Raw genomic sequence first — 26,065 nt, forward strand, 5'->3', positions numbered from 1 at the left:
GTAAATAGTATGGTATGGAGAAACAGGGGAGCCAAGATCTAAAATGATGGGGAAAAGGGAAGAGTATCAGTCTGTCCTGGCAAATAGGAAATCTTTTTTAGGGGGCTTACGTAAACTGGACTTACATTAAGATATTTGTGACACCTGTACTGTTCATTATAATAAAGAAAAGAAACGAGAGCACGACAAAATGACTTTATCAACATGAGGAATCATCTAGCATTTCAAAGCCTTAAAGAACAAAACTTTTGAGAAAAAATAGGTTTCTTACATACCTTGCTTATTCTAAATGGCCTTTCTTTTGTACTGCTCTCTTTGAATTTACTATCCCAGTCACATTTGAAGTAGATGGCATTCACTAACACAAGTCTGGTAAGGCTGTCAATGGTTCCACTAGCAAGTAAGTTTTGGATTTTCCCTGCATGAAACAAATGGCACATTTAGTATTTCTGCAGCTTATTAACTGCATCTGACTTTAATTTGTTTGTGAAAAGTGGTAGAACACTAATCCATATGGACATTTTTCATGAACAGCCTGGGGTAGCAACATAACCAATAAAAAACAAGTAGAGCTTACAAATAACGTCCAGTTCGGTTACAGAATAATAAAAATAATACATATACATAAAAGGGCAATGCAATTACTGTTACTATATACGGCATGTACACTGATGGTTATAGTGGAGAGGTACTACAGAAGAGACTCCTAAACAATGTTATACTGGGTGTAATTAAAACTGTTAACACAAGATTAAAACCCTGTCAGGACTAACATCAGATCAGAGTGATGTTTCTCAACTATTACACAATGGTCTACTGCTATCCCATCTACATATACATTATTTTTCATTGCAGCTTCTCTATATTGAAACCTTCAGTCATGTGCAACTGCTAAGCTTTTTTTTTTCCTGATATTCCTATCTATTTACATTTCTGAATGTTTTCTCAGTCATGTACTTAGAAGTATGCAAGGCTGCTGGTAGTGCATGCAGTGATAATACTCAGATTAGGAAGAGACCATGAACAGCTGTACCACTCAACCCTCTCCCACCATTTTATAGACAACATGCCATTTAAGAAGTATCCGTCCATTTTTTCTAAATTGCTTGCCTTTGTGAGGGTAACACTGCTAGACAACTAAGCAACTTCACAGCAACAGCTCAAGTTCATCTAGCAGGATCCCAAAGTGTTCCCAGGTAGGTGTAAGTTACAATATTTCCAGCTTCTTTTGCATCTACCTTAGGGGCTTCTCCCACTAATTTCTTCCTCATACAACTCCTATAGGAAATCCCCATCTGGACTTATCTACTACAAGGTCCTTCAGACTGCCAGGACCCTCATCATATTATGCTCAGCAGTCCTATGATGGAATCTCCTTATTTACTCTCGTATATGTATTCCCTTTCTTTAAGTCACTAGTGAAAAGTTCTGACCACAAGTTATAATGGAGACCAAGACTCATCAGCAAACTGCAAACTTCAACCTATGACCCGCTCTCACTTCACCACAACAGTCCACAACGCCCGCAACACTATTATAGCTGCATCCACCTATGGGTCATAGGATCATAGCAGGTTACTAGGCTAATGTCCGTAGAGCCTTTTTAAGCATAGTCATTCATTCCCCAATTTTCCCATTTATCACTGCCCATGGACTAAGTGTTTTGGTATATGCTTGAGCCTTAAGTCATCTACAAGCTTCCTCTGACCATAAGAGAAACAGGTGGCAAGCTAGGGATGAATTTGCAATATCCCATCCATTGGTGCAAAATGCATTTGGATATGCTTAGGGAAGAGCACTGCTACACATGAGTGGGGAGTCGGTTTCAAAGAACGGGTAATCTGTGAGACACATACCTCTCCCTCCAACACGATTTACTTAGGTCTCAGATGATGTTTAGAGCCTTAGATCATGTAATGCTACTGCTGTCTTTTTTGCAAATGCATAGCAGGTCCATCAAGGGTAGATCAGAGAATGCCTTGTAGGTTAGGCATAGATCATCCCACAATAATCTGTAGGAGACAGAGTACAAGGACAGGGCTTTGAAGCGGTCTGCATAGTAAAAGAAGTTATGTACTCACCATAACGTTCCATCGAGTAGGTAACTTCATTTGTCAGCAACCTGTGGGTATCAGATCCGACCTGGATCCGAGCCGGCAGCTTTCCAAGCTAGAGATCTGAGATCCAAGCTCCTCCCCCTTACCCATAATGCCCTGCTACCTCCTTCCAGTCCTCAGATCGTGTTTGCCCACCTATATAACCTCACAACGACAAAACAACAACCTGAAGAATCCTAACCTAAAGATTAACAAAGGACCTGAAAAAACATCCTAGGCTTCAGGTAATCAAAGAACTAGGTTAGGGGGACGTTGGTAGGGTCGGTTGCTGACAAAAGAAGTTACCTACTCATATGGAACATTATGGTGAGTACATAACTTCTTTATCTGAAGTAGTTAACTTCATTTGATCATCAACCTGTGGGACAGAGTCCCCAGCTACCAAAAAACTTGGGAGGTCCTCAAGGAAGGATATTCCAGAGCATTGTACAGCCAAAAGCCGCCCTCCTCTAGACACTAAATCCAATTTATAGTGAGAGATAAAGGTATGAGAGGATGCCTAAGTAGCCGCAGAGCAAATGTCATCCAAGGGAATTCTAGACCAGAATGCAGCAGATGTAGCCATAGAGCGGGTAGAATGAGCATGAAACCCTATAGGCTCTGGCAGGCCAGATAGTTTGTATGTGAGCAGAATGCAATTTGAAATCCATCTGGCCAGAGTCACCTTCGACACTGGCTTACCCAAGAAGGGTTTGGCAAAGGAAACAAAGAGCTGATCAGACTTGCGGAAGGCAGCTGTTCTGTGTAAATAAAAACATAACTATCTATGAACATCTAACAAATTAAGTTTGTACTCCCCTTTGTTTTGATAGTTAGGGGAAAAAAAAGTACAGTTGTGCACACTTACCATAAATGTAGATGTTCTAGTGTATTCACTGTTGCAGTCATTACATTTGGGTAATCCTGCTGGCAGGTTGCCCTCAGCTGGCCTGAATTCCAAAGTCTTGGGTCCTGCGTCAGCTGTTGTAGACCCTTCCCTGATGTCAGGTCATCAGGGGTATAAAAGAAGCAGCCGACGCCATTTTCTTCAGTTTTTCTTGCCCCAGATGTCAGGTGCCCCCATAAAAGGGTAGCCAAGCTTTATATAAATACACCAATATAAATTTTACCTTCATCTATAAGCAAATACACCACATAGGTAATATAAATCAGAGAAGGAAAGATAAGATCGAAAAGAAAAATGGGGGAAGGTGGGTGGTTAACCTGGTCTGCAACAGTGAATACACTCGAACATCTACATTTATGGTAAGTGTACACAACTGTACTATGTTCTTAATGTTTCACTGTTGCGGTCATTACATTTGCGTAGAGTCCCAAAGCTATGGTTGTGAGGCTGGAACTAGGCAGCAGTAGGAGCAGCTATGAGGCCCTGCAGAACTGCAGTGGCAAAGCCTGTCCTGGATTTAGAGTAGAGTGGCAGATGATAATGCTTTGTAAAGGTGTGCACTGAACTCCAAGTAGCTGCCTCTAAAATGTTAATGGTTGGTACTCCTCTGAGAAAGGCTGCTGAGGTGGCTGCAGCTCTGTTGGAATGAGGCCTAATGCCCTTAGGCACTGGCTTGCCATGGTGTAAGTAGCAGAAACAAATGCAGTGACCTAACCACTTGAAATAGTCTGCTTTGAGATAGGCTTTTCTTGTGATCCTGCCGCATATGCCACTAGTAATTGCTCTGTCTTCCTGAAAGCTTTGGTTCTGTCCAAGTAGAATCTAAGCTGTCTGTGTATGTCCAAAGAATGCAGAATTATCTCCTCCTTGTTCTGTGGATTTGGGTAAAAGTTAGGCAGATGGATGGCTTGGTTAAGCGCTACACTGGACACTACTTTAGGCATAAATGTTGGGTTTGTCCTCAGGGAGACCCTGTCTGGATGAAAAATTATGAAAGGTTCCACAGCCATGAGCACCTGTAGCTCTGAAACTCATCTTGCAGAAGTAATTGCTAAGATCACAGCTGTTTTCCAAGATAAAAGCTTCATATCAGCAGTAGCAGCTGGCTCAAAAGGCGGTAGGGTGAGCTTTTCCAAGACATAGTTGAGGTCCCATGCAGGTATTGGTAGTCTCCTTGGGGGCCTTAAATTTTTGGCTTCTCTGAGGTACTGCCTTAATAAAGGATGAGAAAAAAAGTGGTGGCTCTGTACTGTAATGAGCCAAAATGGCAGAGGCATGAATTTTAATTGATGAAAAAGATAGGCCTTTGTCCAGCATCTCAGTTAAGTACTGCAAAATCTGAGGAATATTTGGTACCGCTGTATCAGTTCCTTGAATCTCTTCCACTTTCCAGCATAAGACTTTCTAGTACTAGGCCTTCTGGCTTCCAGAATGACATCCATCACAGCTTTACTGAGAGGTGTTTTTTGTATGACTACATTATCCGCCATGCTGCCAAGTTTAATGTCCTGAGTTGGCTGTGCATGATCTGATTGTTTTGCTGGGACAGTAGTCGAGGTATTTGAGGCAAGGTCCAAGCTGGGTATAGAGATAAGTTCCTTAGTATTGGATACCAGAACTGGTGTGGCCAGTCTGGGGGCAATCAGTATCATCTTTGGCTTCTCCTGTCTGACTTTTAGGAGCACCTTGGGGAGGAGAGGCAGTGAAGGAAAGGCATATACTGATAGGTTTTTCCAGCCGAAAGATAGGGCATCCACTTTCCATGCTTGTCTGTGATAAGTCCTTGTGCAGAATCTTTTTAGTTGGTAATTGAGAGGGGAGGCAAATAGATCTATGTCGGGCATCCCCATTTCCTTGTTATCATGCTGAAGACTTGTGGATCCAGCTTCCACTTGTGGGGATCCATGAGGTTTCTGCTTAGTTCGTCTGCCAAGAGTATTTTCCTTTCCTGGCAGGAATTGTGCCTGCAGATGTACTTGGTAAGTCAAAGCTATGTCCCACAAGGTCATGGCTAGTCTGCAAAGGGGGTAAGAACGTGTGCCCCCCCCCTGCTTGTTTATATATCACATGACCATGGTGTTGTCTTTATCAGTAGTTGTCCCGGATGAAGTACGTCCTTGAAGGCTGTCAGGGCATTTTGAACAGCTAACATCTCTTTTTGCTTAATATGTAGATGCATTTGGTTTGAGGACCACGTGTCCTGAATGCATTTTCCTGCCAAGTTGGCTCCCCAGGCATAGTCTGATGCATCTGTTAGTGTCTGCCTGGCTGGAGGTAATGTGAATGGCTGTCACTTGTTCTGGTGACAAGCCTTTGCTCACCATCAAAACTCCTGTTGCAGGCAGGGAATGAGAGTAATGACTGTTTTCAGGCTGTGGCAATGTTGAGTCCAAACACTTTTTAGGTACCACTGAAGTTTCCTCATATGCAGTCTTGCATATGGAATTAGTATAATGCAGGATGCCATGAAGCCCAAAGCCTGCAGAATTTTTCTTGCAGATAACTGGGCCTTTGTTGCCAACATTTTGAAATAGGTAGTCAGTTGCCTTTGTTTGTCTGGTGTGAGATAGGCCATCTGGGCAACTGTATTCAAGCTTGCACCCAGGAATGTAATCTCTTGTGAAGGAATTAGTTTTGATTTCTTTTTGTTGACTGTGTACCCTAGGCATGTTAGAAGTCTTTTCACGAATGCCAGATGTTGAAGAAGAATGTCCTTGTTCTCTGCTTGAATGAGACAGTCATCCAAGTAAGGATATATGTGTATTCCTCTTTGTCTGCAGAATGCAATTACTGGTGCCAGGCACTTGTAAAGACCCTGGGCGCAGTAGATAAGACAAAGGGCAGTACAGAGAATTGGTAATCTTGAATCTTAGGTATCTTCTGCATGACTGTCTGGAACATGCAGATATGCTTCTTTTAGGTCTAAAGTAACAAGCCAAGCATTCTTGCCCAGCATGGGCAGAAGCTGCTGCAAAGTCAACATTTTGAATTTTGGAATATCCAGGAAAGTGCTCAGAATAGATAGGTCCAGTATCGGCCTCCAGGCCTTGTCCTTTCTGGGTACCAAGAACAGCCTTGAGTAAAATCCTTGTCCCTGCTCTTGCTCTGGTACTTGTTGAATGGCCCCCATGTCCATGAGGGATGAGACTTGTTTTTGTGCCTCTGCTCAATGACTTTTTGGCAGATCTGGCCAACCGTTTGCCTTTGGCAGAGTATGGAAATGGAACTTGTAGCCTTGTGACACTCTGTTTAGAACCCACTTGTCCTGGGTTATGATGTGCCAATTTTGAGCAAAAAGTGCTAATTTTCCCCCTAAGGGTGCTGCCAGAAGATAAGTGCTTGGTGCAGGCAGGGGGAAGTCATTGAGACTGTTTTCCTGCATGTTTGTGATCCATCTTCTCCAGCTTTGGAGGTAGAAGCTCCCCATTGCTTGGGCCTGTAAGAACCTTGCGCCTGGGATCTGCCCCTAGGGCGTCTGGATCTGCTCCTTTGAGGTCTGTCCGACACAGGAAAGGACCAATTTTTAGTAGGCCAGTGTCTACTAAACCTAGATGGCTGTACTTGTAAAACATCTTTGACAGTTTGCATAGATTTAGCTTTGTCCTCCATTTTCTTTAACACCTCTTCTGCCTTAACACCAAACAAAGTATCATGCTGTAAAGGTGCATCTAGTAATTTAACTTTAACATGATCAGGCAGATTTTGTTCCTTTAACCAAGCATGCCTCCTAATTACAGAACCCTTAGTTGCGGCCCTGCAGGAGGCTTCCAAAGAATCAAAACCACATTGCAAAGTATGTTTTCCAACTTGTTCTGCTGCATACAATAAATCCTGCATTTCCTTGTTTTCTGCACATTCAGAATTTAACATTTTCTGTTTAAGCAATCCCATGACATGTTGCTGATACTTATGCATATCAAACTGAATGTTTAAGGCCCTTATAGCCAAAGTTGCAGATTTTTATTTATTTTTATTTTATTTTACATTTGTTGACTGGGCTAGTCCAACTGGATACATGTCCATTTTCAGTGGAGGCCCGGGGAGAAAAGCTCCAGTTACACAGCATAATAAAAATATACAAAAACATTCTATAATGTTTTAGATTTTACATATGTAGAAATAGACATTTTAAAACACCATTGTGAGACAATGCAAGGAAAACAAAATTAGGCAATGACATTTGTATAGAGTAATAGTTCTAAAATTAACAAAAATAAGAGTAGGACAAACAAATGGCAAATAGGATTATAGATAGAAAGTAATTCTCAGGAAAGAGAGTGCAAAGACTAAGGAGAAGGGTTGGTTATAATGAAATGATCAGAAGTAGAGATTTTATGGTAGAAAATAAAGTTTTATTAATGTAAACCTTTTTCCCATCTATCCAGTGCCCTTGAATCTCTGTCTGAGGGGGTTGGGTTTTGCCATGGAAGCCTCAACTCCCTTTGGACCCTGTGAAATAGTTCCTGGGTCAGCAGCAGGGTTTTTAAAAAGAAATTTGTGTGAGTCAGGAACCCTGTAATATCTGTCAGGCTTAGCAAGAGATGGTGGTAAGGAGTCAGGGGTCAGACTAGACTCAAAACACATCATCTACAATGTCTAACACAGGTGGAATGGCTAGAGGCCTGTGCTGAGGTAGTAAAAGAAAATCCCTGAGCCTCTTTTAGATTCTGAAAAATCTTGGCTCTCCGAGTGGAAATGCTCCCTCGTGGTATGCAAGGTTTCCCCAAAGGAATAGTCCTCAAGAGGAGATGCTGAAGGTATAGATTCTTCAGCATCAGAATCCTCATGGGGGGAAGAGAATATTCCATCAGAAGAGGAATCAGAAGAAATAGAAACCTGATCTGAATATTCACAGTCAGTGTCTTGCCTAGGCCTCTTATCAGGAGGGGGATGGGAACCCCTGATCAAGGTAATCAAGATTTTGGCCACTTTGAGCATTTTTGAGCATAGAAGCCTGTCCACGTGGCTCTTGAGTTTGTTTCCTTGCTTTAGAAGGTGCTTTAGTCTTTGCCTCTGAAGCTGAAGTCATTTTAATGTAAAGATGTTTAGGTCTGAATACACCCTCAGAAGCCAGTACCTGCTCAGCGGCTCTGAACCCATCTGAGGGATTAGCGTCCGAGCTCCAATACCTTAAGTATCCAGTGGCATGGCCGACTCCATGTGGGAGTCAGTAGTGGACTGCGACTCTAAAGTAGCGGGCGTCAGGGGCTGTGAAAGCACCTCACTGAGAACCGGCGACTGGCTTAGGAGAAGCTTCGTCGGTTTTGGGCCTCAGTTGTTTTTCTCTATCCTTTTCTTTGCGTTTTTTGTAAACTCCGGTAGTCGGATGGCTATCCGACGACATTTCAGGATAATTAAACTGGCGGCCAAAAAAGTTTAAAGCAAAATCATACCGACGCTTAATAGTGCGTTGGTTAAATCTAGCACAAAACCGACAACCGGTAACGTTATGATCAGGGTCTAGGCAAGGAATACAGTAAGAATGAAAATACTTATGAGGTATTTGCTTACCACAAGAAAAACAATTATTAACTTTTTCTGACATTGGTCTGGAGCAAGAAAAAAGTTTTCCCAATGGGGTACTTAGCTTTACTGAAGACTTTGCCATGAGGGATGAGACTTGTTTTTGTGCCTCTGCTCAATGATTTTTTGGCAGATCTGGCCAACCGTTTGCCTTTGGCAGAGTATGGAAATGGAACTTGTAGCCTTGTGACACTCTGTTTAGAACCCACTTGTCCTGGGTTATGATGTGCCAATTTTGAGCAAAAAGTGCTAATTTTCCCCCTAAGGGTGCTGCCAGAAGATAAGTGCTTGGTGCAGGCAGGGGGAAGTCATTGAGACTGCTTTCCTGCATGTTTGTGATCCATCTTCTCCAGCTTTGGAGGTAGAAGCTCCCCATTGCTTGGGCCTGTAAGAACCTTGCGCCTGGGATCTGCCCCTAGGGCGTCTGGATCTGCTCCTTTGAGGTCTGTCCGACACAGGAAAGGACCAATTTTTAGTAGGCCAGTGTCTACTAAACCTAGATGGCTGTACTTGTAAAACATCTTTGACAGTTTGCATAGATTTAGCTTTGTCCTCCATTTTCTTTAACACCTCTTCTGCCTTAACACCAAACAAAGTATCATGCTGTAAAGGTGCATCTAGTAATTTAACTTTAACATGATCAGGCAGATTTTGTTCCTTTAACCAAGCATGCCTCCTAATTACAGAACCCTTAGTTGCGGCCCTGCAGGAGGCTTCCAAAGAATCAAAACCACATTGCAAAGTATGTTTTCCAACTTGTTCTGCTGCATACAATAAATCCTGCATTTCCTTGTTTTCTGCACATTCAGAATTTAACATTTTCTGTTTAAGCAATCCCATGACATGTTGCTGATACTTATGCATATCAAACTGAATGTTTAAGGCCCTTATAGCCAAAGTTGCAGATTTTTATTTATTTTTATTTTATTTTACATTTGTTGACTGGGCTAGTCCAACTGGATACATGTCCATTTTCAGTGGAGGCCCGGGGAGAAAAGCTCCAGTTACACAGCATAATAAAAATATACAAAAACATTCTATAATGTTTTAGATTTTACATATGTAGAAATAGACATTTTAAAACACCATTGTGAGACAATGCAAGGAAAACAAAATTAGGCAATGACATTTGTATAGAGTAATAGTTCTAAAATTAACAAAAATAAGAGTAGGACAAACAAATGGCAAATAGGATTATAGATAGAAAGTAATTCTCAGGAAAGAGAGTGCAAAGACTAAGGAGAAGGGTTGGTTATAATGAAATGATCAGAAGTAGAGATTTTATGGTAGAAAATAAAGTTTTATTAATGTGTAAACCTTTTTTCCCCATCTATCCAGTGCCCTTGAATCTCTGTCTGAGGGGGTTGGGTTTTTTGCCATGGAAGCCTCAACTCCCTTTGGACCCTGTGAAATAGTTCCTGGGTCAGCAGCAGGGTTTTTAAAAAGAAATTTGTGTGAGTCAGGAACCCTGTAATATCTGTCAGGCTTAGCAAGAGATGGTGGTAAGGAGTCAGGGGTCAGACTAGACTCCGCAAACACATCATCTACAATGTCTAACACAGGTGGAATGGCTAGAGGCCTGTGCTGAGGTAGTAAAAGAAAATCCCTGAGCCTCTTTTTAGATTCTGAAAAATCTTGGCTCTCCGAGTGGAAATGCTCCCTCGTGGTATGCAAGGTTTCCCCAAAGGAATAGTCCTCAAGAGGAGATGCTGAAGGTATAGATTCTTCAGCATCAGAATCCTCATGGGGGGAAGAGAATATTCCATCAGAAGAGGAATCAGAAGAAATAGAAACCTGATCTGAATATTCACAGTCAGTGTCTTGCCTAGGCCTCTTATCAGGAGGGGGATGGGAACCCCTGATCAAGGTAATCAAGATTTTGGCCACTTTGAGCATTTTTGAGCATAGAAGCCTGTCCACGTGGCTCTTGAGTTTGTTTCCTTGCTTTAGAAGGTGCTTTAGTCTTTGCCTCTGAAGCTGAAGTCATTTTAATGTAAAGATGTTTAGGTCTGAATACACCCTCAGAAGCCAGTACCTGCTCAGCGGCTCTGAACCCATCTGAGGGATTAGCGTCCGAGCTCCAATACCTTAAGTATCCAGTGGCATGGCCGACTCCATGTGGGAGTCAGTAGTGGACTGCGACTCTAAAGTAGCGGGCGTCAGGGGCTGTGAAAGCACCTTACTGAGAACCGGCGACTGGCTTAGGAGAAGCTTCGTCGGTTTTGGGCCTCAGTTGTTTTTCTCTATCCTTTTCTTTGCGTTTTTTGTAAACTCCGGTAGTCGGATGGCTATCCGACGACATTTCAGGATAATTAAACTGGCGGCCAAAAAAGTTTAAAGCAAAATCATACCGACGCTTAATAGTGCGTTGGTTAAATCTAGCACAAAACCGACAACCGGTAACGTTATGATCAGAGTCTAGGCAAGGAATACAGTAAGAATGAAAATACTTATGAGGTATTTGCTTACCACAAGAAAAACAATTATTAACTTTTTCTGACATTGGTCTGGAGCAAGAAAAAAGTTTTCCCAATGGGGTACTTAGCTTTACTGAAGACTTTGGATCTGAAACTCAAACACGAAAATCTCAGGAGTCGGCCAACCGGCACTTGCGAATTGCTTCTGCTTCGGGCACCGCACGGCAAGAAAGACTGAAGAAAATGTCGCCAGCTGCTTCTTTTATACCCCTGACAACCTGACATCAGGGAAGGGGTGACAACAGCCGACACAGGACCCAAGACTTTGGAATTCAGGCTGGATGAGGGCAACCTGCCAGCAGGATTACCCAAATGTAATGACTGCAACAGTGAAACATGAAGAACATCTGGGAGATGAATGGACTGATTGATGTTCGCCTGAGAGGCCACTTTAGGTAGAAAAGATGGGTTAGTTCTGAGAGAGACCCTGTCCTTATGGAAAACAAGATACAGGGGCTTAATACAGAGGGCCTGAAGCTCCGACACCCTTCTAGCTAAGGTAATAGCAACCAAAAAGGCAGTTTTCCAGAACAAGAATTTCAAATCAACAGAAGCTGCAGGTTCAAAATGTGGTCCAGTCAGAGCCTGAAGGACCAAAGTTAGATCCCATGGAGGGATGGAATTCCTAATAGGAGGTCTCAAGAGAAACGTACCTTTCAGAAAAGTCTTACAAATCTTGGTGGAAGTGAGGGGATTGAGATTGTCTCCAATGTGAAAATGGAGATGGCAACCATTTGAACCTTTACAGTAGAAGAACTGGCCCCTTGCTGAAAAATATGAGATAGGAAATCGAGCACTGCTGGGATGGGAGCAGTGAAAGGGTCCAAATTCCTATGAGACGCCCAAATGGAAAACCACTTTCATTTACTATTGTAAACCTTCCTGGTAGAAGGCTTATGCGCCACTACCAGGATAGATCTAACTGCAGACGAGATATCGGGAGTCCTAGCAACTAATGTAACTGGATCAACCAAGCTGAGAGCTTGAGATCGACCAGATTTGGGGGTTTCAATCCCAAAGGATGAGATATCAGATCCGGGATGGGATCCAAGATCCAGAGAGGAGCTATAAAATGAGACCGTATGCACGGGAATCAGGCTTGACAAGGCCAGAATGGGGTTCTGAGGATAATATTGTTCCCCAACTGACAAGCTTTCTGTAAGAATTTTGTCATCAATGGAAGAGGAGGATAAGCATAAAGAGGACCAGGTGGCCAAGCATGAACTAGTGTGTCTCTGGGGCTTTTCCCCCGGGGGGAATTAAGAGCGAAAAACTCGCTGCACTTTGTGTTGGAAGGCGACGCGAAGAGATTGCAGCAAGGTTGACCCCGCTTGTGGAAGATCTGTTTTGCTACTAAGGGAATCAGAGACCACTCGTAAGGCGAGAGGATAGTTCAACTCATTTTGTCCGCTAGGATGTTGGACCGACCCAGAATGTGCGTTGCTAACAGAAAACGGTTGGTGGATATCGCCCAATCCCAAACTCTCATGGCCTCTCGGCAAAGAGGGTAAGACCTAGTCCCCCCTGTTTGTTGATGTACCAGACCACTGACATGTTGTCTGACTGAATTGCAATAGTCCCTGGAGGGAGAAAGGCATGAAGGGCTTGCAATGCTATAAGTACTGCCCCACATCTCCAGAACACTGATATGCAGAATGGTCTCTGTCTGAGTCCACGTACCTTGGACAGTTCTGCCCACGTAATGCCCCCCCCCCACCCAAGGCAAGAAGCGTCCGTGGTCACCATGGCTTGGGGTTGAAGCATAACAAACGGTCATCCTTCCAGAAGCTCTCAGAGATTGGAGCCACCACATGAGGGAATTTCTGCAAACTTTGCTGTGAGGAATCGGTAAGTCCAACGGGTGATGAAGGATGGACCACTGAATCTGCAAAGTCCACTGGAGAACCCTCATGTGCAAGTGAGCTAAGGGCGCGAGATTGACTGCTGCTGCCATGGACCCTAAAGCTCTCATGACTAACTCCGCTGACAGGGCAGGTGACTGAAGAAGGGCTAAAACGTGTAAGGTCAAACTGAAAAGTCTGTCTGATGTCAAGAAGGCCTTGGTCTGAAGCGTGTGTCTATTCTGGCCCCTATGAACTCCAAGACTTGAACTGGTTGAAGGGATGACTTCTTGAAGTTTATGGTAATCCCCAATTGGGATGCTAGAAGTAGGAAGCGATCCCTGGCTAAGCAGAGTAGATGCCTGGTGGGGGGCGGTAAGGAGCCAGTCATCTAGGTAAGGAAAAACCTGTATTCCCCGAAGTCTCAGGTGGGCCGCTACAACTGCCATGACCTTGGTGAACACCCTGGGAGCTGTGGTGAGGCCGAAGAGTAGGACCCTGAACTGGTAAAGACTAGCCCCTAGCCAAAAGCAGAGGAACCTCCTGGATCGCCTGTCCATGAGAATGTGATAGTACGCATCCTTGAGGTCTATGGAGCACATCAGTCCTTCTCCTGCAGAAAGGGCAGAATGGATTGAAGCGTGACCATCCAGAATTTCTCCTTGGCAATGAAGAGGTTTATTGTTGAAAGGTTGAGGATCGGCCTTAAGTCCCCCGTCTTCTTTGGCACCAAAAAGAACCTTTAGAAATTGCCTAACCTGGATTGGCCTGGGGGACGTGCTGGATGGCTCTTTTTCCTAGCAGCTTTTTTACCTCTAAAGCTGCAGCCTCCCTCTGACTGGGTGGTACATCGGGGAGGCTCCTCGCCTAAGGAGGCATGTTTATGAAAGGGATTGAGTAACCTCTGGATATTATTCAAAGCACCCAGCAATCTGTTGTGATGGACTCCCATTGGGCCATGTGCTTTGAAAAATGCCCCGCGACTGCCTCCAGAGAGGAGCAGTCAGGCAACACCTCAGGGCTGCTGCGTGGGTTGGTCAGAAAAAGGTTCCCGTGACCCAAAATTTTCAGCCCCCTTCTGGGCCGATGTCCACCTTGTCACCCTCTGCCTCTGAAGGACGAAGGGTCCGTTACGCTCGCATCCAGAGCATAACGGGACTGCTGAGACTTCCGGAACCACATCTTTTTTTGTCCTCTCTGGTTCCTGAAAAAAGACCTTTGAGGAGCCGAGAAGCAGACTCCAACGGCAGAAAGCGTCTTCAGTCTTTCTCGCTCTGAACCAATGTGCACGGACTGTCTTCCCCAACAAGGTAGAACCGAAGGGTGCAATCGTGAAGGATGCCTTGAAAGGTCCTGCAAAGTCACAAAGCCGGAGCCAGGCGTGAAGCCTTAAGGCGATGCCGGACCCGCTGGCTCTAGCGGCCCCCATCCGTGGCATGGGAAAGTAGCCGCATAGACGTATTTGAAACAGATTTCAGAGTGGCCATGCGAGCCGAGAAAGTCCATTTGTCCTCGGCCGAAATGGACTCAGGGGGAGACTCCGCGTATTCTTTCACCAGATCCCGCTGAAGTCTAATTACATGGGCCAAATAATTCAGCGCCCTTCTGGAAAAGGTAGCTGAGGCAAACATCTGCTTCCCGATGAGATCCATCGTCCGAGACTCCTTATCAGGGGGATGGATCGAGGAACTATCCTGGGCAAGTTCCTTCTTGGTGGCTGCCGCCACCATGGCATCTACCAGGGAACCCTTACTCCAATCCGTCCTATCTACAGGGGGACTAAGAATCCTATCGGGTCTCCTGGGGATTGGCTCTACAGTGTCCGGTTCCTTCCACGCCCTGGTAGTGATGAGGTCAACCAGGGGGTCGGCTGGAGGGGACACCCAAGAGGTAGACGGGCCTGCGTCAAATGCCTCCAGGAACACCGACTCAGAGGAAGGTTTTTGGGCTGACCACCCCCCCTTTAGTCGAAACATTTCTATAATGTCTCCAAAGGAGACATCCTCGGGGGGGGGTGACCTGGGGGAACCTTCCCCTTTCTCCAAATCGGTGTCTTCCATGAGGGACTCAGGGGAGTCCAAGTGCCTCCTCTTACACTTACGTTTGTGAGGGGCCTCTTTGTGGGATTGTCCGAGGAGGGCTCACCAACACGGTCGTATTCTGCCAGAGGAATGGGCTGGGGCATCAACGCAGGCCGTCCCTAGGACTGGACGATGGAAGACAAGCCCAGCTGCAAGGGAGTGGGGGCAGAATCCGAAGAAAGAGCAGGGGTCTCAAACCTTTCGAGAGGACCCTCTCCACCACGTCGAAAGCCGAGGGTGAACCAGTCTCTCTGGGCTCCGTGGTTAACACCCTCGGATCCGGTGTGGGGATTGGCATCAGAGCCGAAGCGCTTGGACCGGAGAGGGAAGTGTGCTCCGACCGAAATGGAGCCGAAGACATACCAGCCCCCTCAGATCCGATGCATGGCTCTCTGCTCTGAGAGCTCGGATCTGAAAAAGGATCCGACAAACCCAGGGGCATGGCCGGTGTCAAGGTAGTGATAACCATCGGCGCTGACTCCCTGACTCAGAGACTCCTCGGATCTGAAGGCTCCAAAACCCAATAGTGGATCAGAGAAGGAGCTATCAGGGCAAAACGTGGGGCAACACCCCCCTGGGGGGGACAGCAGCACTCCCATCTGCAGTTGGGTTTGGAGAAAATGACGCGTCATCCGGTCCACATCAGCATCAGAGAGGCTACGGGTCGACCTAGAGGAGGCCGCCGAAGCTGGCCGGGAGGGCCGCCGCAACGACCTTGAAGATGGTCGGGCCTCCTCCTCCGGCTCCAGTGAGAAGCGTGGAGAACAGAGCCGAGAGGAGGAAGGCCCAGAGACCTTCTGGAGTGAGGAGAGCAGCTTGGCAGACGGGACCGAGGGGGCTGAGTCGGCCCACCGCTTGTGGCTTCTGTGCCTCTCTTTCTCCCTCTCTCTCTTTCTCTCTCTCTCTCCTCTATCTCTTTTCTTTTGTAGAGTCCCTCTCCCTGGGAAGAAGTGTTAGTTTGACTCCCAGCCAGGGGAGAGGGGACAGCGGGCTGAGCAGCCACCGAGTGAGAGGAGGAAGAAGCCGACTCCGCGGGTAGGAGACCCACCAGAATCAGCTTATTCCTCCTATCCCTCCGGGCCTGGGGGTTAAAGGCTGCACAAATTTGGCAGCCCAAGGTCAAATGTGGTACCCCCAGGCAGAGGACGCACTGAGTGTGGCCATCCACTGGGGAAAGCTTATGGCCACAGTCAGTGCACTTAGAAAAGATGGCCTTTGGGGCCTCGGCCATGATTTCTAAACAAAAAAACACACACGCGCCCACACAAACACCTAAGGGATAAGGGGGGGCCTACTAGGCTTTAAACTACGAGGGAATGGTAAATCTCAGGGGTTTAAACTAAGAAATTAAACTAACCACACGCACCAAAAAACTAAGAAAGATTTTGACAAAAAAACACTTACAAATCGCCTAAACGCTAGGAGCTCGAAAAACTCATGCTTGACAAAGCCGCGGCAAATGAGATATGAGGAATGGAAGGAGGTAGCAGGGTATTATGGGTAAGGGGAGGAGCTTGGAGCTCAGATCTCTAGCTTGGAAAGCTGCCGGCTCGGATCCAGGTCAGATCCGATACCCACAGGTAAATGTTCAAATGAAGTTAACTACTTCAGATCATGTTATTTACACCCTGTATTCTTTTAGTTTGGAATCTCTATGGCCATTCCAGTTGTTGCAAATGCCTAGACAGGTACATGCTGAAGGGTGCATTGTACTCAATTATTGCTCTAAATCAGGTAGAGTACAATGGGACTACGACCTTATACCTGGATGCCATGCCATTACTTACCAGTTGTGTCATGTAGAAGGATTTTCTCATCACCATGGACAGAAGGTTTTCAAAGTTCAGTTACTGTCAACCAGAACTACCAAGTCCTTTACCATTTGGTCTACTCTTGGAGGAGTTTTATCAATGTTATAATTTGCAGGGGTGGAAGTCTTCCCAAAGATATAATAATACATTGTTTTGCATTGAGTTTTAGGTCATATCACTTCTGTGTCACTGTTAGACAGAGGCACAGTATACTAACCTCGAAAAAGGGCATAGCAAAATTAATTTAAAATGGGTGTCGAAAGCCAAACATACTCTGGCTAGGCTTATAAATGCCCTAGGGCAGATAGCCTAGTATGAACCTATGAACCTATGGCTCTGTCTCCCAGTTATTTCTCGACTCTTGGAGGAGTTTTATCAATGTTATAATTTGCAGGGGTGGAAGTCTTCCCAAAGATATAATACATTGTTTTGCATTGAGTTTTAGGTCATGGCTCTGGCACCAGTTATTTTTCTGTGTCAGGCCCTCCTGGAGGATTTCAACATCTTTCAGGGATTCAGTGATTACACCCAGCTTGCAGTCATCAGCAAATTTGGTCAGCCAAAGGCCCTTTACATTTGCTGTGAATTCAGAAGTATATTCCAAACAGCAGAGGTCCCAGTACACAGCCCTGTAAGATACCACTAGAAATAGGCCTTCTTGTGGAGATGGATTCCCCCTACCCAAACTTTGTGTCCCATCAGTGAGCCATATGGCTAGCTTTCCTTTAATACCCGAGTGAAGTATTGTGTTAAACACTTTGCCATGTCAAGGTAGGCAGTATGCACCATTTTGTATTCATCCATGGCACTAGTGACCATCTCAAAGTCCACTAGGTTTAGTAGGCATGACCTAACTTTGGCAAAATGGAACAAGGATGGGTCCAGTGTTTGAAGATTTCTTATGTCTTTGTTTATCAGGTCCACAATAATTTTTTCTATGGCCTTGCATACAAGAAACTTGAAACTTATGGGTCTGTAGTTCCTTGTGTCTGTTAATGGCTCCCCTTTGTGTAGATGGAGGACTGCTGCCATCCTCATAGGGATGAAGCCTGTCTGGAAGCTGTAGATGAACAGTAAATTCTAATGGGTCTGACCAGTCATCTTTCAAGCTATTTAGGAGGCATGGATAGAGTTTATGGTTATTTAGAAGAAAACTCAATTATGGCAATAGAATAAAAAGGTAAAAGTCATATAGAACAAAGGATCATTTGTTGTTAAAGTTATAATGGAGAACTGTAAAAAGGGAAAGAATCTAGGTATGGTATGGATCGACTACTAAAAAGCATTTGACAGTATCCCATATTCATGGATAAAAGAGTGCTTAAAACTGTATAAAATACACCCTACATTAATTGATTACATTACAGTGACCATGAAACAGTGGCAAACCACTCTGCAGTTAAGCCATGATAAAGGACAAATTATTATTCCAGGGATAAAAATGCAAAGATGGATATTCCAGGGTGACTCTGTCACTGCTGCTCTTTTGTCTTTCCCTTAATCCATTAAACGTCTACTTAACAGATTAGACCATGGCTACAATTTGGCTCCCAGAAAACAACAAAGTGTAAAGGCTTCTCATCTTTTTTGTAGATTATTTAAAACTGTATATTTCATCAGATGACGAACTGAAAGCGCAACTGCAAGTGGTAAAAAGTTTTTCAGGTGATATAACAATGTCATTTGGTCTTGCACGAAGAGTATTTTAGAAGACTTAATTAATACTGAAAACAGTGTTGACATCTAGGAATAAAGTCCAAGATGATTTAAAACTGTAAAGTTCATGAGATGAGGAACAGAAAGCACAACTGCAAGTGGTCAAAAGTTTTACGATGATATAAGAATGTCACTGGGTCTTGAAAGAAGAATATTTTAGAAGACTTAGATTAATACTGAAAACAATGTTAATTAACATCTAGGAACAAAGTCCAAGCTATAAACCAATTTGCTCTTCCTGTCCTAACTTACAGTTCTGGAGTGACTTGACTGGCCCCAAAAGGTGTTGGATAGGAAAACAAGAAGGATGCTTCATTCTCAAATGATTTATAAAAATCAGTACATACAAAAGACTATATATTCCCCGTTTTGAAGGAGGTGTGAGCCACCTTGAAATTGATTATATGTACAGATCTGTAATCATGGGACTGCATACATATCTGCTAACCTCAAAAGACCCAAATGTAATGAAATTTTGAAAAATGAGGAGATAAGTCTGACTTCCCTGCTTAGCTTAGCAGAAGCATATCGGCATCAAGCAGGAATGGAAATCAAATCGGAAGCAGATAAAAATCAGACTGCAACTGAATGTGCCAAAAAAACAAAAGAAATAATATAAGGTGAAGGATAAGATGAGAAGGCAAGAATGTGGAAAATGCATACATACAGTTGCAAGTATAGAGATCTCTTGGAACAACCTCACGTTGATCAGGATCAAATACAGGAATTGTTAAGGAGAGGTGAATTTAAACCAAATGATGAAAGGTTAATATTGGCAGCCCAAGATAGTGGACTGCATACACATTGGTCCATTGAACATGTGGGAAAAACAGACAGATGTCAGTTTTGTAAAACAGAATTGGAAACACATCTTGTTGCTGGTTGCAATATACTATTGGCAGAAGGATGTATACTGAAAGGCATAATAATGTGGAAAGACTGTTGCCTTGGGGATTGTGCAAACATTATAATATTGAAGTAGCTGAAAAACATTGGAAACATTAGCCACAAATCATTATAGAAAATTATGAAGTTTATATCACATGGGATTACCCACTACCAACAGTTCAAAAAATAGATGCAAGAAAACATGATATACTACTCCATGAAAAGAAGACAAAAGTAGCATTGATCACTGAAATTGCTACACCTAGTGACTACAGTATCTTATGTACAGACAGACACAAAGTCATAAAATATGAGGATCTGCAGGCAGAAATGACAGCTATGTGGAAGAAGGATACCCAGACAGTTCCAATATTAGTAGGAGCAACCGGTCTTATAACAACTGATAACCATACTTTGAAATCTTACCGTTACACATAACTGTGTAAGAATTGCAGAAAAGTCATTACTGGGCACATTGCAGGTGTTGTGAAGAGCACTTCTGGATAACAAAAAGAGTGAAACAACACTAACATCAAATAGTGAAACAATACTAATTTCATGAATTTTAATCATACTTTGACTTAGGAATGGGGTCCATTCTCATCATGATATTAGAAAGCCAAAAGACTTGGAGAAATTAAAAAAGAGGCATCCTAGGATGGTTCTGAAAGGAAATCAGAAAGCAAAGGAGAGTAGTACTGCTGAAATCTAATTCATCCGCAAGTCTTGGCGAGAACATTTATGAGGTGGCTCACAAAATCTCACCAAGATGGCATTGAAATATAGAGTGTATTTTATATAGCATATATCACGGACAGAAGTAGATTATAAAAAAAAAAGAAAGCTGGGTGCACAAGAACCAGAATAAAAAAGTTCCCAATCCTCGTAGGTACACTGGTGCCAGGAATGGAAATATGACAGTACAGAATTTTCAGACAAGGAAACATTCCTACAATGGGGCTAGGCCAGGCCCAGGGTAAGGAAGGCTCCCCTGTTGTAGATAGTAATAGTAGTCTACAACAATTACAAAAATTGACAGGCCAAAAAAGAGTCATAAAAACAACAGAGTGAACTACTGAGGATAAGAAAGAAATTATGTATTGCTACTATTATGCAAGAAGCCCAGAATTTCCAGACATAAGGTATACAAAAAGATTAAGAGAAATTAGAGGAAAGATAAATACTTGCAAAAGAAATACTGTCAGATGCTTCAAATAAAAATGCATGTTCATTAATAAAACAGATTTATGAAAAACATTATATAGATCAAGAAACTTGGGCCATTTGGAAAAAGAAGCGACTGAGGAAGTGCAAAAATATAAAACAAAATCTAGAGATTTTTTGAAAGTATAAAAAAGAAATATGAAATATGGGGATGGGAAAGAAAGAGAGATCTGATATGGTGCAATATTTACGCAAAGGAAAAAGCCAAATTAATCAATACAAAAAGCAGTCTCAAAGATATTCAAAGGGAAATACAAGCAGAGGCATCCAGATATGGAAAATTTCACAATATAAAAATAAGATAACAAAGAGGGAAAGTAGAACAGAAGATTAGTAGAGGAGAAGTTAAAAAAAATACAAGTTGAAGTTATGGAATACCTGCGAAGTGAAGGATTTAGTGTAGAAAGTCCAACACAGGTTACATCACAGTATGATGGAATAATGAGTCCTTAAAGTAAGGAGAAACAGGAGGAGCACAAGACATCTGAAGATGAAATATGGACATGAGAAAGAAAAAGAGATTTGATATGTTGGAATATTTATGCAAAGAAGAAAGCAGAACTAATTAATATAAAAAGAGCAGCACCAAAGATATTTGAAGAGAAATATAGGCAAAGGCATCTGAACATGGAAAAATCCTACAATACAAAAAAGAAAACAGAAAAAGTAGTAAAGAGGATTAGTAAGTTACATAAATAGAAACTGAAGTTATGGATTACCTGGAAAGTGAAGGATTTAGTGTAGAGAGTCTAACTCTGATAACATCACAGCATAATAGAACAATGGGTCTCCAAATTAATGAGAAACCAGTGAAGCAAGAAACATCTGATCAGTTGTTATATGAAGATACTTTGGAGCCTTCTATAGGAAACCAGTACAAAAGTTTAATTGGAGTTGCACAGCAAGGGAAGGAACAGGAAACTGTGGCAACTCTGACACAGTCAATGTTGTGGTGTGGTAGGCCTGCGAGTTCCTGTATGAAAGAGCAACAGACACAGGATGAAACTGAAGAGAATGTGGCACATGAAGATGCTATAGAACTTTCTACAGAACACCCACTGGAAATAAAGATGTGCCCTCAGTATAAAATAAAATGATCTAAGAGAAGAGTTGCTTGATTTAATAGAGATGGCCACACATATTAAGATCAATGAAAGAAATAGACTAAAGAAAGTCAACAAAACCTAAAAAGTTGGAAGTTTGAAAAAAAATGAACAGTAATTAGGACTGTTCATACAGATTCATACAATATAATAGAAATAAATAGGCTACATTACTGTGCAGCTAAATTAATTAAGTTTTACCACAAAAACACAGGGCAGTAAGGGAAAGGAAGGAGAGAAATCAAATGCCATCTGGAAGTATCGAACAGAGAAAACTATTAAGTAATTAAGACAAAGTTTCACTGTTAGAAAACTATAGGACAGGGAACAGATCAACAAAAATACTTAGAAATATAGACAAGATAAAAGCAATGCATAGTATCAGAACAGATCAAAACAGTAAGAAACGTCTCTGTGTGGAAGATTTTCAGTCCATACATTTATAGTTAATCATTGTATATTAATCAGATCAGACAATAGTAGTAAAAGTAGTGAACGTAAACTCGTCAAGTCAAAAAGTAATAATAGAAAATATATAATTCTACAGCATTACTAAGTATTCGAAAGTAATCCAAGCAAGGCAGGCCGTCTGTTTCCAGTCGAAAATCCTTTATTAAGTACACAGACAAGCGATCCAAGTAAAACAAAAATAGGGTAATAATTTCCTCACAAGCTTTCTAAATATATATATACTTTTTATCAGGCATGGGAGTGGTTTATTGTGCTGTAAAACAAAGTGTTATTGGTACACATGTTAAATTCACATCCCTTCCCCCATCAGTGTGACATTCGAGCTGGTCCTGCCCTACCTAGTAGCTGTCATAACAATATATAGCCCTAATGTACTTTAATGGTACATCTTATTTAACCAAATTATTAAGTAGATTATTAAGTCTGTGATTTTATCCAAGGCAATATACTACATGGCTGGAAATATATCAACCTTAGTTCATTTTGCGATCAAAAATTATATATTATACCATGATCCCCCAAAACGTGCACGCTGATTGGCCAGCGTGCCCGTTGTAAATCGAGTTATACTAATGGAAAAAGGTCCGGTCGCCCGGACTTTTTTCCATTAGTATAACTCGTTTTTTTAAAATACTGTCTCGCTATGTTAAATGGGTTTAACATATGAGACAGTTTTAAAATAAGCAACGGAGATCTCATTGCTTATTTTAAAGCTGTCTCGCCATGTTAAACCTATTTTACATAACGTGGCAGTGTTTAAAAACGGAGAAAGCAAGATCTCCGTTGCTTTTTTTAGCTATGTTAAATGAGTTTAACATAGCGAGACAGTTTAAAATAAGCAACGGAGATGTCCGCTGCTTATTTTAACTTTCTCGCTATGTTAAACTCATTTAACATAGCGAAACACTAAAACAGCAATGGAGATCTTGCTTTCTCCGTTGCTTTTGCTCAACTCTGATGTACTGCGCAGGCGCCGCAGTACATCAGAACTGCCGGATGCCAGACATCTGCGGAAGGGCAGTAAACAGGCATTATACTATGCCATTATTTAAGAAAAGTAATAGTTTCTTTTCTTAAATAATGTCATGATTAGTAATAACTCACTTCTGGGTGGTAATGCTATTATCCACGGTTGGCTTTGTTTGGTCCCTCGGGCCGCCTCGGGACCAAACCACGCCAACCGTGGGTAAATTTAGCATTACCCACACCCAGGCGTGGGTTATTGCTATATAAATATATACATATACATTTTGCATGCAAAAATCAGTTTCTATTTTCATAACCTATTGTTAAGAAAGATCACTTTTGTGCTTCTAGACTACTTCAGGTCTGTGTACAAGAACCCTAAAAACCTATATAATTGTATAATTAGTTAGTATTGTTATTACCATCATTTGAATAAAGTGGAAAAAAGAGAACCAGGAAAAAATAAAAATAAGACAAAATGTATGTATGATGATGGAAACAAAATATACACTTTTTTCTTTTAGGTCATGGCTCATCTGCATAGGGGGTAGGAATGAGTGCCCCCTTGCTTGTTTATGTACCACATAACTGTGGTGTTGTCCATCTTTAGTAGTAGTTGCCCTGGATGCAGATGGTCCTTGAAAGCTGTCAGGGCATTTTGTAAAGCTAGTATCTCCTTTTGATTGATGTGGAGATGCAATTGGTCTGCGGTCCACTTGCCCTGGATACATTTTCCTGCCATGTGTGCTCCCCAGGCGTAATCTGATGCATCTGTTGTGATAGCCTGCCTGGCTGTAGGTAAAGTGAAAGGCTGTCCCTTGTTGTGATGACATGCCTGTGCCCACCATCGAAATTCCTGTTCTAGTCAGAGAATGAGTGGTATTACTGTTTCCAAGCTGTGAAAGTGTTGAGTCCAGACACTTTTTAGATACCATTGTAGCTTCCTCATATACAGTCTGGCATATGGTATTAGTAGTATGCAGGACGCCATGAACCCCAAGGCCTGCAGAATTTTTCTTGTAGGGAGCTGGGTTTTTGTTGCCATCAAATGAAAATACTGAGTCAGTTGTCTTTGCTTGTCTGGCGTGAGATAGCCATCTGGGCTGTTGTATTTAAGCTTGCACCCAGGAATATTATCTCTTGTGAGGGCACTAGTTTTGACTTCTTTTCATTTATTGTGTACCCTAGGCCCATAAGCAATCTTTTTACAAACGCCAGATGCTGTAGTAGAATGTCCTTGCTCTCTGCTTGTATAAGGCAGTCGTCCAAGTAAGGATAGATTTGAATTCCTTTCTGTCTGCAAAATGCAATTACTGGTGCCAGGCATTTTGTGAAGACCCTGGGCGCAGTAGATAATCCAAAGGGCAGCGCAGAAAATTGGTAATGCATTTTGCCAGCTATGAATCTGAGGTATCTTTTGCAATTTTGTCTGATTGGGACATGCAGGTATGCCTCTTTGAGGTCCAAAATAACAAGCCAAGCCTTCATACCCAGCATGGGAAGAAGTTGCTGTAGTGTCAACATTTTGAATTTTGGAATATCCAGGTAAGTATTTAGAATAGATAGGTCCAGTATGGGTCTCCAAGCTTTGCCCTTTCTGGGGACCAAGAAAAGTCTTGAGTAAAATCCCTGTCCTTGTTCCTGTTCTGGTACTTTTTGAATAGCTCTCATGTCCATGAGGGCTGTAATTTGTTTTTGTGCCTCTGCCCATTGATTCTGTGGCAGATCTGGCATTCCTTTCGGCCTTGGTAGAGTGTGAAAGTGGAACTTGTAACCATGAGACACAATATTCAGAACCCATTTGTCATCATATGCCAATTTTGTGAAAAAAGTGCTAGTTTCCCCCCTAAGGGAGCTGCCAAAAGGTAAGAGCTTGGCATTTGAAAGGGGAAGTCATTGTGACTGTTTCCTATAAGGTTGTGACTTGTCTTCTCCTCCTTTAGGGGTTGAAGTACCCCACTGTCATGGTCTGTAAGAGCCTTGGGGCTGAGATCTGCCTCTTGGGCGCCTATCTGCCTCTTTGTGGTCTGTCTGACACTGGAAAGGACCAATTTTTAGAAGGCCAATTTCTGCTAAATCTAGGAGGCTGTACCTGTAAGAAATCCTTTACTGTTTGCATACATTTTGCTTTATCCTCCATTTTCTTTAATACGTCTTCAGCCTTAACACCAAACAAGATATCATGCTGTAAAGGAGCATCCAATAATTTTGCCTTAACATGATCAGGTAAACTTTGTTCTTTTAACCAAGCTTGCCTTCTTATCACAGATCCTGTAACTGCGGCACTACAAGACGCCTCTAATGAATCAAAACCACATTGCAGAGTATGTTTTCCCACTTGTTCAGCTGCATGCAATAAGTCCTGCATTTCCATATGATCAGGACCTTCTAAGATTGTAGGCATTTTCTGTTTTAGCAAAGACATTAAATATAGTTGGTATTTAAGCACGTGGAACTGGCAATTTAAGGCCCTTACTGCTAGAGCTGCAGAAGTGTAAACTTTCTTCCCCCATCTATCCAATGCTCTGGAATCCCTGTCAGAGGGTACTGGAATTTTAGCAGTGGAAGCCTTTACCCCTTTGGGACCCAGGGCAATAGTTTCTGGGTCAGCAGCAGAGTTTTTATAAAGAAATTTGTGAGAGTCAAGGACTCTGTAGTACCTGTCTGGCTTGGCTGGAGCTGGGGGCAAAGAATCAGGGGTTAAACTAGATTCAGAGAACACATCATCCACAATATCTAACACAGGCGGAATAGCCAGGAGCCTGTGCTGAGGCAATAACAGAAAATCTCTGAGCCTTTTCTTGGATTCTGAATAATCCTGGCTCTCCCAATGGAAATGCTCCCTCATGGTATGTAAAGTTTCCCCAAAAGAGTAATTCTCAGGAGAAGAGGCTAAAGGGATTGTTTCTTCAGCATCAGAGTCCTCATAGGGGGGTAAAGAGTATCACTGGTCTGAAGAGG

General features: G+C 42.7%; 1 protein-coding gene across 3 annotated transcripts in view; it reads right to left on the minus strand.

The window, feature by feature from the left end:
* Window positions 1-26,065, minus strand: part of LOC122798124 (leukocyte elastase inhibitor-like) — a 524,655-nt gene that overhangs the window by 147,594 nt on the left and 350,996 nt on the right. For 2 of the 3 annotated variants that reach the window (XM_044066820.1, XM_044066822.1), the window contains exon 5: window positions 276-418. The exons of the other annotated variant lie outside the window; for it this stretch is intronic. In XM_044066820.1, coding sequence (XP_043922755.1) covers window positions 276-418 — 143 coding nt within the window. The remainder of the gene's footprint in view (window positions 1-275; window positions 419-26,065) is intronic. 3 annotated transcript variants of the gene reach the window in all.

The sequence above is a fragment of the Protopterus annectens genome, chromosome 3.part1, assembly GCF_019279795.1.
Source record: "Protopterus annectens isolate FY-2018-M chromosome 3.part1, PAN1.0, whole genome shotgun sequence".
Classification (NCBI taxonomy): Eukaryota; Metazoa; Chordata; order Ceratodontiformes; family Protopteridae; genus Protopterus; species Protopterus annectens.